Source organism: Rhineura floridana, chromosome 5 (assembly GCF_030035675.1).
Source record: "Rhineura floridana isolate rRhiFlo1 chromosome 5, rRhiFlo1.hap2, whole genome shotgun sequence".
Classification (NCBI taxonomy): domain Eukaryota; kingdom Metazoa; phylum Chordata; class Lepidosauria; order Squamata; family Rhineuridae; genus Rhineura; species Rhineura floridana.
In genome coordinates, this window is record NC_084484.1 from 174,683,941 (window position 1) to 174,699,391 (window position 15,451).

The 15,451-nt window shown below is 45.0% G+C and overlaps 1 protein-coding gene across 6 annotated transcripts in view; it reads left to right on the forward strand.

Annotated features, from left to right (window-relative positions):
- Window positions 1-6: 6 nt before the first annotated feature.
- DLG2 (discs large MAGUK scaffold protein 2) overlaps window positions 7-15,451 on the forward strand; it is a 1,398,326-nt gene continuing 1,382,881 nt past the window's right edge. For 2 of the 6 annotated variants that reach the window (XM_061628927.1, XM_061628928.1), the window contains exons 1-2: window positions 7-351; window positions 8,072-9,116. In XM_061628927.1, the coding sequence (XP_061484911.1) occupies window positions 9,098-9,116 (19 nt within the window). In that variant the 5' untranslated portion in view covers window positions 7-351; window positions 8,072-9,097. The remainder of the gene's footprint in view (window positions 352-8,071; window positions 9,117-15,451) is intronic. The other 4 variants (XM_061628929.1, XM_061628930.1, XM_061628931.1 and 1 more) reach the window with 3 other exon arrangements.

Sequence of the window (15,451 nt, forward strand, 5' to 3'; positions counted from 1 at the left end):
AAGAGAGAGGTGGGGGTGGAGCGATCTCCCGATTGGCTCAGCAGGATCTGGGAGAGCACCCGCCACAGCTGCTCGACCGATCAATCAGTCACGGCATGCTGGCCCGGCCCCGCCCGCGTTGCTAAGGGACGGAAGGTGGCAGATGGAGGCGGCAGCGGCTGCACTAACGGCACTCCATGGAGACGTTGCTGAGGCGGCGGTGCGAGCGGAACAAGCAGGCCGGCGGCTCTGGGTGACTGAGTGACTGACAAGCTGACGGATTGTCTTCCTCACGTGGGAGCCCTCGATGGGGGCGCAACAGCCCGTGGGGCAGTAACAACTATCCGCCCAGGCGACGGCGAAGGGCAGCAGGTGGGATTCAGTAGCCTCGGATTCCCCTGTCTTGTAGTCCTTGCTGGGCAAGGGCTCCTCAGCGCCGAAAGGGGACCGAAAACCAACCAACCCAGGGGTAGGGGTCGAGGGGTCGGGGAAACCTGTGGGCACCTGGACGTTGCTGGACTACAAGTCCCGTCACCGCCTTGGGATTGGCTGCCCTGGCGGGGGCTGATGGGAACAGGAATCCGACAGCGTTTGGTGGGCCACGCAGGTTCCCCAACCTGGTTCTTGAGTTTGGGGGTGGAGGATGATGACGGGGCGCCCCTTGCCACATCGGAGTGTGTCATAGTGTGTGTGTGTATACGTAGTGTGTGTATGTGGTGCTGTATGTTTATGTGTTTCTATGTGTATACATGTGTGTGTGTATATATGCGTGCATATATAATATGTATGTATTATGTATGTGTGTGTCTGGTGTTGTATGTGTTGTATATGCTTGTGTATATACATACATGTGTGTGTATGTTGTTGTCATGTACCTTCAAGTCAATTTCGACTTACGGTGACCCTATGAAGCAGTGACCTCCAAGAGCATCTGTCATGGACCACCCTGTTCAGATCTTGTAAGTTCAGGTCTGTGGCTTCCTTTATGGAATCAATCCATCTCTTGTTTGGTCTTCCCCTTTTTCTACTGTCTTTGTTTTTCCCAGCATTATTGTCTTTTCTAATGAATCCTGTCTTCTCGTTATGTGACCAAAGTATGATAACCTCAGTTTCATCATTTTAGCTTTTAGTGATAGTTCTGGTTTAATTTGTTCTAACACCCAGTTATCTATGTGTTTGTATATATATATTCTGTGTATGTTGGTGTGTGTGTGTTGGTGTTTATATAATTTATACCCTATCCTTCTTCCCAAAAGGACCCAGGACAGCAAACACACAAGCAGTTAAACAATTAAAGCATCTAAAAACAATACTGAATGTATTCATGTGTGGAGTTGGGGGCCCCTAATGCTACTACACTTGTGTCTGTCAGCCAAAGGGAACTTCCTGCTGGTGCAACCTCCCCTACCACCCCCCTCCCCACGATGCCTCCCTCTTGGGTACTTTCTTGCCACTCTCATCCCAAACATCCCTCCCCTTTTAAAAACAACCACCTTGCCACCACCACCTTGTGTCCCTCACCCTGTTAGCCCACCTCACAGCAGAATGGCCTCTGTTTATTTATTTGTCTCTCCCTCACTGGGGTCTTGCCCAGGGGTGCCACCAGGGCAGGACATTTATGTATGTATGTAAGTTATGTATGTGGCGCTTTTCAGGTGGACCTCGCCTAGGCGGTTTATGTAAGATTATTATGACAATATATATATTGTTTTAAGTTAGAATAAAATAGAAAAGACTGTGTTTTTGTTCAAGAAGAAGCTGCTACTACTTTGTCTCCTCTTCTCTAAAGGCAAGATGGTTCGGCAGATGCCTCTTAGGTGACACAGTTGGAGAGCTTGGGGGTGAAAGTCCAGTCCCTTCCCCATCACTCTCAGCCTAATGAACAGGGGGAGGGGAGTGGACCACAGCAGGGCAGGCGTATCGCATTTTGAAGAACGTATGAAGTCATACATGCTGCTGCCTAAAAAAAACTGGGGGTGGGCGGTGGTAAAATCATTGTCCAGAGAAATCAATGAATTGTCTTCTCCTCAGCTACTGGCCACTGTAAATTGGTCTCCTTCTGGCCTGATCCCCCCACCCAGCACCTACCTCATCTCCCCTTTCCCTGCTTCTCTTCTGGGTCTCCATCACTTCACTGTTCTGTTTTTTGCTTACCCCATGGGTATCTCGCTTATCAGTGCTCTCTCGCTCTCTCTACCTTGCTGACCTTTTCTGCCCCTTCTATGTGAGTCTTTCTCTCTCTCTTTCTTCACTCACCTTCCCATTTCCCAGCTCTCGTCTGCCTTGTACATTGATCACACCAGCCCTAGCAACAGTTTTTTAGCCTGCTGGCTTCATTTTTGTCCTAGTGCCACCCCACCCCTGGTAAATTTTGGCCACTGGTCCCATGCCAGTTTTGGGCGGTTTTCTGCCCCTTCACTGGCTCCCTGCTCAGTCCACCTTGCTGATGCCTGTGAGTAAGTAACAGAACCCTTTCCCTCCAGACTCTACTTTTGAAGCTGAAAGCATGGGACAGATAGCAGCATTTAGGAGGCCAGAGTTTGTCCAATACGCCACCAGCTACATACCTGTACCTATTTTAATTCTCTTTGTATGCATGCAGCCAACTCTTGCTTTGTGCAGCCCCTAACTCTGCAGCCAACCTGCATTTCTGGCCTTGTGTTTCTTATCTAACTCTGAAACCGGCTTAGCTAGGTGCACACATGTGATTTTGTTTCATGTTGTCCTTCTTGAACACTCAGATCCTTCCTGCAATCCCTGTAGCCAGCCTGACTCAGCTCTTATATTGCCTACATCACCCTCTTTCTGTTGTGACCTCTCACTATTGGGCATATCTTGCTTTCATACTGTCCGTTGATCCAGTATCGCTTCAGAACCTTATACTTGTCCCACTCTTCTGATTAGGGTTGCCAGGTCTCTGGTTTTCTGCCGGAGTCTCAGGGAAAAGGGAGCCGTCTCCGGCCTCCGGCAATACTTGTTTTAAAAAGGTGGATCTCCGGTTTTTCATTGGCCCCTTCAGCCACGCATGCGTGATTGATGCACACATACGTTGGGCTGTGGAGGGCCGCCTTCCCGGCGTTCCCGCCCTTTGTCAGTCACACACACACAGGCAGGCTGCCGCCGCAGGGACTGCACGAGGAGGACTTCCGACTTGAGCAGCTGCCGCCCCAGGGACCCCCCCAGCAGCAGCCCCTGCCCGCTAGCGAGCGGTACACAAGCAGCCGCAGCTGCAGCAGCAGCCACACCGCCCACCACCAGCCAGCGCCCACACACAACTACAGGTGAGGGGGGTGCTGGACGTGGAGCCCCTGCCCGCAGCCGCCTGGCTGAGCGTCCCGATGTGGGATCTGTCCAGCCGCCGCCCCTGGGACCCCCCCCAGCAGCAGCCCCCGCGCGAGTCAGGAGTCTCGGGAGTCGGGACGGAGCGGTTGCTAGAAGATGGCGAGCCGGCCGGCCTGGCAGCCCCTGAGCCGTGAAGAGGCGGTGGCAGCGAGGCTGGGCTGGCTCCTTCTTAGGCGCCTGGCCCCGGAGCCAGTTCCCCTGCTCCGGAAAGGGCGGCCGGCGTCTTCACCCCTGCTGCTGTGGGCGCCGCGGCTGGCCGGCAGCGGCCGTGAATTGGGCCCCCAGCCTGAGCCCCATCGTGGCTGCTGCCGCCCAGTGGCACCCACAGCAGGAGGGGTGAAGACGCCGGCTGCCCTTTCCGGAATAGGGGAACCGGCTCTGGCGGGCCTAAGAAGGAGCCGGCCTGAGGATGGCAGGCGCACGCCATCTCCTAGCAACCACTGCCTGGCCCTGAGCGGGAGAGAAAGAGAGAGAGGCTGGCTGGAGAGAAAGACAGAGGCTGGCTGGAGAGAGAGAGAAAGAGAGGCTGGACTCTGGAGGGAGGGAGAGGAAGAGAGAGGCGAGAGAGAGAGAGAGAGGGATGCTATACAATGAAGAATTAAAAATTAAAAAATAAATTATTTTAAAGACTGGCTGCATCTGTGGTGGTTAAGATTTTCAGGGTCCCACACAGAGCAGAGTGCAGAAGTTTCAGACTTTACAGAGAAGGAATCAATTTCTTGAAAGTTAAAGAAAGTTAAAGAAAAAGCCGATTTTAACATCTACTATCAATGTGATAACTCAAGGAGTTTATTATGGAAGCAAAACCAAGAGTGTTTATTTTATTCATTCATTCATTCAATTTATTTCTTTACAGTTTTGTGTATAAACTGTCCTGAATTCATTCATGATGAAGTTTATACACAAAACCTTTCCTTGAAACAATAAAGCACAGCAAAGTAAAACCAAAACTAAAATCCAGGCCAAACTTATAGCAGAAGGCAGTACTCAATTACAAACAGGTGGCACTAGTCAACCAGTCCCTTGGTGAAGACATGTATCTTCAGCTGACATTGACATCCATACAATGTAGCACTGCTGTATTTCTAGTAGATGGGAGTTCCATAGCTGAAGTGTCACAACAGAAAAGGCCCTACCCTAAGTCACCATCTCATGTACCAGTCACTTGCAGGACCTCCAGAAGAGCCTTTCCTGCAGGTCACAGGGAGTGGGCAGACTGTTAAAGGCTTTACATGTCAACAATACCTTGAATGGGGCTCGTGTTATAAGGCTACAATAAGTCATATTGCTCAGCATTCTGGCAGCTACATTCACTCTGGCAGACCTTCTTCAAGGGTAGCCCCACTACAACACATTACAATTGGGAGGCTACCAGTGCATGTGTTACTGTCTGACCAAGTTACTGAGGTCCAGGAACAGCTATAGCTGAAACCCATGTGGCCCTCCAAATGTTGTTGGACTCTAACTCCCATCAGCCTCAGCCAGCATGATGGGAGCTGTAGTACAGCATTATATGGATGACCAAACATTAGTCACACCTGTACTAATTGCATCGGTATTATTACTTTATTGTCATGACTATTGATAATACACAAAGCAGTTCTTGCAAGTTTGATATGTGTTAAGGATTCTCAGAACACTTGCATCATTTGGGGAGATTTCAGCTGCAATAAGCCATAGTTGTTATTTGCAACTTACTGCTTGTTTTGTAAGCCTTCTAATGTGTATGTTAGAAATGTAACATTGTTTTTTGAAACAATAGGCTTTAAGTGTGTTGCATTAAGCCAGCTTCCACAACCTGATACTACAAGTACAACTCCCATTATTGCTGACCATTGGCTATGCTGGCTGGAGCTGATGGAATTGCAGTCTAAAACATATGGAGGGCATCAAGCTGGGGAAGCCTGCACTAAGAACTGTGTCTGAAATTTTAGATCACAACAGCAATACTGCTCCAGACTCAGAGGAAGGCAATAGTAAACCACCTCCGTCTGAATACTGCTTACCATGAAGACCCTATCTGGGATCAACTTGAAGGCAGTCCATTTCCATTTTGCATCACCCTCAGCTTGTGAGAAAGAATGACCTTGTCACTTCAGATGGACCTAGGAACACCCTATTTTAGGAAAGATTTCTATTTTAATCTCCAATCAGAGAAATTTTTTTGAATGGTATGCTCCAAGCAACTGTGGTTGATACAATGTATCATGTTTAATGACGTCACTAGGGCCCGCCCCATTTTCTCAGGTTTTTGGATGGTTCCTGGCAACCCTACTTCTGATCCTTTCATGTTCCTCCAACTCTGTATTGGAAGCATGCAGTACTGCTCAGTGCAGCCCTCTGACTTTGTCCCTGCTTTCAGTCTCCTTTGCTACTGACCCGTCACCAGGCTCAAACCATTCATGTTTCTATATTCAAGTGCCAGCCCCCTTCATGTTTGTATATCTGATCCTGCTTTATCCCTTACTCAAAGATCCAGGTCTCCTTTAAGAACATAAGAAGAGCCTGCTGGATCAGGCCAGTGGCCCATCTAGTCCAGCATCCTGTTCTCACAGTGGCCAACCAGGTGCCTGGGGGAAGCCCGCAAGCAGGTCCTGAGTGCAAGAACACTGTCCCCTCCTGAGGCTTCCGGCAACTGGTTTTCAGAAGCATGCTGCCTCTGACTAGCCATCCAATCCAGCACCACTCTCTTTGCCTGAATGCAGGGTGCTTTTCCTACCCTTGCATTCCATCCAAACTCAGCTCTACACAGCTATTGCACCTCAAGTATCTAATGCTTCTTTACTACTCCTTTGCTCTTTTTCACACATATATCTGACTGACCACTTTCTTAATTGCTGGTCCAGTTCCTCAGTTCTGCTCCTATGCTTGAAACTCCAATGATTAAATATCTGCCTGAGTGTTCATACACGTACATCTGGCCCTACTTCACACCCGCAGTACCTTAAATCTATGCTTCTCTTTCACCTTAAGCAAATCATGTATCTTTCTTGCAACCCATCTTCATTGTGTGAATCCATCCTGTGCTACATCCAGCCTCTTATACATTGTTTTGCAACGAACACCCTGTTGGTCTTGCTGCCTGATCCCTGAACCTTCACTGACTCAGATCCTTGCTTACTCTTCGTCGCATGCATCTCTGCCCTGCCCTCCACATCTTTGAATCCTAATATTCTGAATGCCATCAACTGCTAACTTGTCCCAACCACTCTTCATTCAACCTCCTGACTTCTATATCTTGCTGTCTGTGCTTTCTCTCTTTGCTACATTCTCTTCTTCCTAAACTTCCCTGCTTTTTTAATAGTGTTCTCCATTCCTTTCTTGTTTATGTTTTCGCACTCAATTTAAGCTTTCAGTTGGACAATGACTCCACTCTTGTCACAGCCCATCTTTCATCTCTTCCCAGTTTTTTCAGAAGCTCCACTCTTGAGACCGTACTGTACATTACAATCCTCGTAGACATCCTTTCTCAAATTATTTTACTTGACTTCCTAAAATCAGCCGTATAGATAAGCCCACAAAAGTTATTAGCCTGCTTTTTTATTACTAGCTTGTATTCCATGCTGGCTGCTCCTCCACAGCCATCATAGAAACATGTGCTATTAATCTCTTAGGTTAGAAAAAAAATGACATCTACCAAGTGGGCTAGTGGAGAAGGGGTGGCACATTCGGTCCCTTCTCTCCCAGCCTGCTAAGTCGCTTCCATGAAATTCCTGGTCATTTATGGCCTGCCAGCCAATTATTAAATACAAAAATGGAAATGGACTGCCTTCAAGCTGATCCCAACTTATGGTGACCCTATGAATAGGGTTTTCATGGTAAGCAGTATTCAGAGGGGGGTTACCATGGCCTCCCTCTGAGGCTAGTGCTCCCCAGCTGGCTAGGACCTGCTCAGCTTGCCACAGCTGCACAAGCCAGCCCCTTCCTTGTCCACAACTGCCATCTGGGGGGCAACTGGTCTCCTTGGGACTATACAGCTTGCCCATGGCTGCACAGGTGACAGGGCACGTAACCCCTGAGCCACTCACTGTGGGGTGATCTTTATCTGGCCCTTTACACCCAGGAGACACGAGTGGGGATTTGAACTCACAGACTCTGGACTCCCACCCAGGCTCTCCTCCCCACTGTGCTATACCAGTTATTAAATACAAGGCTATCTTAAATATCTACACTTAGTTTAGTCATAGGCCCTAATGCACCGTGTGTTAGCATTTGTCCATTTTCCCCACTAACTTTTAAAATCTTTCCTTAGCATTGTTCCCTCAGAATCCATATTTCAATTGGTGCTTTCTTTTATCGCTATCCCACTTAGCAGATGCCTCTAAAACTTCAATACACAATCATATTCTTTCCCCCTTCATTGCCCTTAATGTTCACCACAACCTTGTTCTTTACACAAACATTTTTCATGCAGTTTAAAGTTCTCTTCCTCTTCATCCTAAGCCAACCCTTCCTTCAAGGGGCAAACTATCCAAATATGAGAATAAGTCTTAATAATAGGAAATAAAGATCCCTTTATGTGAAAGGAGGAAGAGACAGGAGTCTGCTTGAAAACAATTCAAGAGCAGCAGAAAATAACCCCATTACACCATTTTCATCCTTTGAAGATGCAATACAGGGTTATGTGTAAATTGTACCATTGCTTCACATGTATAAATGGAGACATTTGGAAACTAAATTGCCCCTTGAGTCTTTATTTTCAGCTTTTGAGGAGGGAGAAAACTCATTGCATTTTTTTTCTTTTCTGCAGGAAAAAAGGAGATAAATAGGAGGTTATGGTGAGGCCAACCAGCTGCACCAGCAAACAGGCGAGCTTCTGACTGACTTCATGACCTGCTTTGTGCTCTGTTAATATTCCAGCCTCTCTGCGTAACATTTGGGGAAGTTCTTCCTAGAACATTGCTCCTCTCTCGTTCGGCAGTTATTGCTGAACAAAGAGTGACATGGCAAGAAGTCAATGACTCCAGGGTGCAACAGTCTGCTCCACCAGCCTGCCCTGTGACTAGCACTGTCACTTTAATAATTCCATTCCAAGCGATTGCTTTCAATCCTCTCGGGTTTAATACAAGTGAGGATCATCGGGATATTAAAGGCCAAAGGCTGGGTGGAGAAATTAAAAATTAAAGTGACTGCTGTTTGGTAACCAAATGAAACCTGGAAGCTTTTGATTTCTTCTTCCTAATACGCAGACCATTGTGTGCATCCAGTGCTGTAACTAACTGGCAAAAGTCACATGTGATTGCAGCAAAAAAAGTCCCTTTGAACATCTCCTGTCTTCCTTGGAAATTTACCTGGATTATTTGAGAATTGGTTTTAAGCTTAGGTGGTGTTGGAATGTGTTGAAGTGGATTATTTGGACTGCCAAGACTTGGACCGTGCCTTAATTGTGTTTCCTACATTCACATTTAACTTCTTTTTTAAAAAAAGCCCTTATGCTGTCGTAAGAGGGATTCTTATACAATTTTGTAGGCTGACAGGTGTTTTCTCTTGTATATTTTTATAGATTGGGAAATTTTACAGATTTTGACAACTGCTCTGGCAAAAATTCTCTATTTTTTTCCCCTCATTTGCTATTTCCATGGGTGGTGTTGGAAGTTTTTAACTGGACAAAACTGTGAGTGCCACTGTGGAAAATGAAGACGTAGAGTCCTGTTTCAAAGCTGAACTGTGTTTTGAATTGGATGGCAGATTTCTGACTTCACAAGTCAATCCCAGCTGGACTCTCTTGACACCGGTAAAAAAGCGCTTGCATCCAGTGCCAGAAATAACAGTGAGAATGCCAATCAAGAAGAAAGGTGGGCTATGAAGCTTCCTATCTCATTTTGTGTCTGTCTTTTTAACAAACTGGATTTCTCATACATGCAGTTTTACATTAAAAGCATTTGAATGGGAGAATGAAGTTGTTGTTTGTTTTTCTGTGGAGAGGTGAAAGAGAAGCATTTCATGCATTTTGTTTTCATTTGAAATTGTTTCAGAATCTCCTAGGACACATTTTTGTCCTCAAATTCTGGTTTCTCAAAAATCTTTCTAGTTTATATAGCACCATGGCAGGGGAGAGAGAAAGGAGAGTCCCAGTGAACTTGTAATACAATAATTCCAGCAGAAACCAAAATTTTAAAAACAGGATTTCTCTGCAGTGACTTTCTGGACTTAGGATTTATGGAACAGATTCCAAGTAAAATTAGATTTAAAAAAAAATTAAAATCATCATTTAATTGTATACTAAAATGATGAAATCTTTCAGATGTCACTTCTCATTATTTTAGATATATTTCTAAAAAGTGCAACAATATATCTGTCATAGCTGTTGTATAGCCAAGAAAATAAATTTAAAATGGTGTTTCAAGATTTCCCATCACGAGGTTTGTGTGTTAGGTAAAACTGCGTATAAAAACAATATGATTTGAGTAATCTTTTTTTAAGAAACAATCTAATATTGAAATAGTGTTGGAAGTCCTGTAGGTAAGCGTATTTTTAAAATAAATTAGGCCTACATTTCCCCACTCCATTCTATAAAAATGTGTCTACAATGTAGAATAACAGTGAGATGTCCATCATGAAGACTAGTGAGTATTATGAAGGGAGGACTTGGTTGTTGCAAGGGCTGGGGGTGGAGTTTTTATAATGCACCTTTGTTCTGCAAATAGACATCCCACCTTGGCACTGAGGTCAGGTTTTGTCATAGCTTCCCCAGTGTTTTACCTTTTCCTTGTTGGAATCGCAACTATTCACTTGTATGGGAGAAAGTAAAAGGGTCAGCTGTAGCCCTAGGGACAGAATTTGCTTGCTCCCTGCAACTTCACCCACAGGGAGTCCTATTTGCATAGCTCTGAGTTGTGTTTCTTGATATAACTTTGGCAACCTTGTGAGTGTGTGTAGAAGGATGTTTCCGCATCCTGACTTAAAAGAATCACAGATAAGAGGGCTAGGAAAAAACCCTTCCTGAGACCCTGGAAATCACCACCAGTCAAAGCAGATAGCACTGGGCTACATAGATCAGTGGTCTGACCTTGAACATACGTGACAGTTTCCTGTGTTCAATATCACCATCAGTACATGATCTATGAAAAGCAGAGGTAGCAGTCATGGATATTTCCCCGTAATAGCAGCCAAGATCATAGAAGGTGCAACACAGTTTCATTATACTTCACTATACGATGTGTTTTTTCTTATTGGTGGTAAAAGTACCATTGCTCATTTGCCACAATAAGGAGACCTCTTGATGATTACTATGGTGCCTGTTCTGAAAAACGTGCCTTGGGAAGCCTGGTGGTATGCTGACATCACCTGTCAAGTGGTTGTTTACTTAGAAAAAAGCCACAGGATAAGCATTCTTAGGACAAGGCTAACATTTCTGATGCCTGTGCCAGAAACTGTGATTATCTTAAGAGTTTAGCTACTTTTCCTGATTCACCATCACATGAAGGCAAGAACTTACTCCTTCACTCCCAATACAAAGGAGACTCGGCATATACATGCATGTGGAACACTGGATTGAACTGAAATAAATGCTTGAGCAAGAACTCAGCCTGGGGTTTCAGAGTGCAGATGGAGATCTGAATTGAGGCAATCACATGTGCTCTTTCTTGCATATGTAAGCCATGTAAGTTTTTAGTCTTATTATGTAGGCACTTCTGCACCTTGAAAGCCAGCCAATTGTGTAACATGAGATGGCAACCAATTACTTGATTTTGTGAACAGAAGAAATAAGTTCAGAGTTTTCTCACACTGAATTACTTTTCCTCTGAAGAGCACATTGGGAATCTTGTACTTCATACATTTATATATACAACCAGAAATACTGCTTGCCATCTCACACGAAGTCTTTCTTGTTGCATTATTTTAACATGAGGGCTTTGCTGTCTTGTTGCATTAGTTTAACATATAAGTTGTTTCAACACAAATGCCAATTGTCCTTTCTAATCTAGTCCAAATTTAATCTGATTTGCCCCAAAACTTCAAGCAATTTGCAATATTTAAGTACAGCACTGCTCCTACAGGAAACAAACATATCTCCCAGCAACAACATATTTCATGTTTCAGAAATGTCAAAGTTCAGATGTCTAAGTAAAATTGTAAGGATCCTAAACATGTTTCAGCTTAATTAAAAATGTGTTAAATGTACAGTTTGCGAAGTAGCATGAAAATATCGAGTAATATTAACCCATAATCAATTGAGGAAAATCATAGCGGCATAAAAAGAAGCATCCAACAGAGATATAGGTGCTTGAGAAGAAAATCTAAATGTTGATTCCACTGTACAATTGAATCCCATCCTCCTCTGTTGGGGAATTTTTCTGCCAGAGGAAGGGAGCCTTTGGATCCAGTTCATAGAAAGCTGAATAACTGAATTGCTGCCCTTTAATAGTGACTCAAAATCTAACCCCTTGCCTAATCGTAGGGCTAGCCACAGCATCCAGCGAGGATAGTAATTTTCACAAATAGTATCCAGTTGTGACCAGGAATGTCCAGATTCATTGTCTTGCTTTGCAGTGTATCTGAGCAAGCAAACAGATGTACAGGAGATATTTTGCATGGATGTTGATTGGGTGGCGTCATTTGGTAGTTGCAAAATGTTCAGGAGGTGACTTCAAGGACTGCTCTGTTGTACAATGGTGCATTGCTTAAAAGTGGTGTATAAAACTGGCAGTATTCACTGTGGTGCCTATAATCCAAATATTAACTTAGTGATGAGGCTGTGTACCCTTGTACTATATAAATAGTAAGATATTACTAGTAATACTACCTCTGATAGTAAAATACTCTTTAAATTTATCAACGTTCCTGGTTTGTGTTAAGGATGAAGTTTACAATGCTAAGGTTGCAAAATCATATTGAACTCGGTGGAACCTGCTTCTGAGGATTTCCACTGTAAGTTTATTTAATTTAGTTGATGAAAGATCAACACTCCCCCCCCCCAAAGTAACATGGCAATAAGGGATCTCAGGAATGCAGGTCAGCATGGATTTCTCAGACGTACAAATTGCATATACTGATAAGTTAGGTGGACCTTGTTTGTTTGCTATTGTAATGAGGCACTCATTTGCTGATCTAATCCTTTTCTGGAGTATACATAGGAACATAGGAAGCTGCCTTATACTGAGTCTGACCATTGGTCCATCTAGCTCAGGATTGTCTACACTGACTGGCAGCGGCACTCCAGGATTTCAGACAAGGAATCTGTCCCAGCTGAACCTGGAGATGCCAGGAATTAAACCTGGAGATGGCAGGGATTGAACCTGGGACCTTCTGCATGCAAAGCAGATGTTCTGCTGCTTAGCTACAGCCCTTCCCCCTCCCCTACATGGGGGCTATATCTGTGTACACTGGAGCACACCCTGAACAGACTGTGACCTAGGTCTGACTTGTTGACAGGTTCATGTAATTTTGAGTCCATCTCAGATTTCTTGAGGAAGTAAATAAAAAAATGGGGACAGACCACTGATCTTTCCACTGGCTGCCTGTTAATTTTTGTGCATATATCAAGGCAATTTTATATACATAAAGAGCACAGGCCTGTCATGCCTTAGGCATCCCATCTTATCTCCTGTTGCAATCTCAGAAATTTATTTTAATTATTTTATTCAGCATACTTTACATACCGCTTGACTGTAAATAGAATCTCTTAGGTAGTGTTTGTCCAAAAAACAAACATTAAAATTACACCTCTGGTTAGGAACTGAACATGTGAGCATGCACATGGACAACATCTGCTTTCCTGTTAAGGGGGCCTAAGCAACAGCATATTTGTTGGGAATAAAGCACCAGTGTTTGTAACAAGTATCCTGAACCAGTGGGAGGCAACAGACAGAAAGGCAACCTATTATTCCCTTGCTGATTCCTTTTTTAGTAACTACTTGTTTGTTTTTTCAGGCTTTACTTCCTTCATCTTCCTTTCTAGTCAGTCAGAGATAGTATCTGTGAATGCGAGCCTCATGTCTCTACAATGGCCAAATGTATGTCTGTAGTAATGACTTTATTTCCTAGTAGTAATAAGGTTTCTTTATTCTTTCAACCAACAACCTTACCAGACTATTTATTTCTGTATGCTGAAATATATACCAAACTCCAATAATATTCACATCTCGGGCCGGTCCCAAAGGGTGGCCAGGTCGGGCCCTGGCTGAGGACCCCTGGAGCCACAGAGGCCCCTGACAGGCCTCTCGATAGGGTGGGGGAGGAGTAGTGTTCCTTTTCCGCGATTTGCAGCAGAGTAGCTGACGTGGATCGCGGGGAGGGAGCTTCTTCTGCCCACCCATTTGCTGGCTCCACCTACCCATCTCTCCTGTCTTTTGCGGCTGTGCGTGCAGGACTGCCATTAACCAAGATGGCGACTGAGGTTTCCCTAAGGGGCTGAAGCCTCCGCCGCCATCTTGGTTGATGGCAGCAATGCATGTGCGTAGCAGTCCGCGCTGCTGCAAGAGACAGGAGAGACGGAGCCAGCAAACGGATGGGTAGAAGAAGCTCCCTCCCTGAGAGAGACAGGTAGGCACGTGCCGGGGCCCAGGGCAAGCTGTTACCCAAGGGCCCTGGCATGTCTGGCGCCTGCCCTGTTCACATCATGGAACTTGTAACTGTAGGGGGGAAACCTGAAATTATGTAAACTACAGCACAATAATAAACCCATATTTATAGTGCATTTGAATGCCTTTCTGCTTAACCTGGATTGTTGCAGCTTAGTCGCTCTGAAACCCAGACAGCATTTCTACCTTGTTAGCTAGATGTCATAGAATCATAGAGTTGGAAGGGGCCTTGTAGGCCATCGAGTCCAACCCCCTGCTCACAGCAGGAAATCCACAGCTACAGCATCTCCTGCAGATAGCTGTCCAGCCTCTGCTTGAAGACATCCAGCGAAGGGGATCCCACCGCCTCCCTAGGCAGTCGGTTCCATTGGCGAACTGCCCTTTCTGTCAAGAAGTTCCTTCTAATGTCCAATCTGAATCTATGCTCCTGCAACTTAAAACCATTAGACCTAGTCCTACCCTCTGGGGCAGCAGAGAACAAATCTGTACCCTCCTCTATGTGACAGCCCTTCAGGTACTTAAAGAGTGCAATCATGTCACCCCTCAGCCTTCTCTTCACCAGACTGAACATGCCAAGTTCCTTCAACCTTTCCTCATAAGACTTGTTCTCCATACCGGCTATCATCCTCGTCGCCCTCTTCTGAACCCGCTCCAACTTGTCTATATCTTTCTTAAAATGAGTCGCCCAGAACTGAACGCAGTAATCTGGTTAAAACGATCCAATTGCTGTTGCATATTCTCGTTTACAGCTTGTATCACTGCCTTTAGCTGGTTAGTATTTGGCTTCTAGTTGGGCTTAGGGTTGCCACCTTTTGAGTGACCCTTCTCTTATGCCTTTTAAGAGCACCCTGACTCACAGAAATGTTGTAGGTGAGCCTCTTGTCTACCATGGAGATAAAGTGGAGGGGGTGTTTTGCCTCTTCATATTTCTTAATGCCCTATTGTTATTAAAAGGCAGAGGAGCAGGGCCAGTATTTTTTTAACAAACTTGGTAACCCTAATGTGCTTTCACAAAAGGGCAGGTATGTGAGAGGGGGGTTAACCCTCTTTCCCACCCCCAAAGCTGCTATGAGCCCCATTGTGTGGTGCCCTGATTCTCAGTGGGACTAATAAAACTGGTTATATTTTATGGACCTGAATTTAGGCCATACTTTCCCTCCCAGACTAGCTTATATGAAACTGGAATGCGGTCTATATTTGGGGGTAGCTTATATTTTGGCTTACACTGAGTCAGGTCGTTGGTCCATTTAGCTCAGTTATATTTAATGTTCTTCAACCCATTGGGTCTCCGGATGTTGATGGACTCTTGTGCTTGAAGAATATGTGGCATACCATTTATCTATAATGAATTTGCAGCCACAGTCATGAAATGAGTCGTGACAAGGTGAAGTGTGGGTAAAACAAGAGCCATGTTTATTTAAATTATGCCAATTATGCAAATGATTATGCCAAAAAATTTGCAGAGTGACTGTGCAGGACATGGTTGTTAGCTAATTAGGCAAGGACAACCCTGCCACATGAAAGGGCTGATGGTTCCATGTGCTTCAGCACCTTGGACAACTCCTTGAAAGTTTGGACTAAACCCCAGAGTGGACTTCCCCACTGAC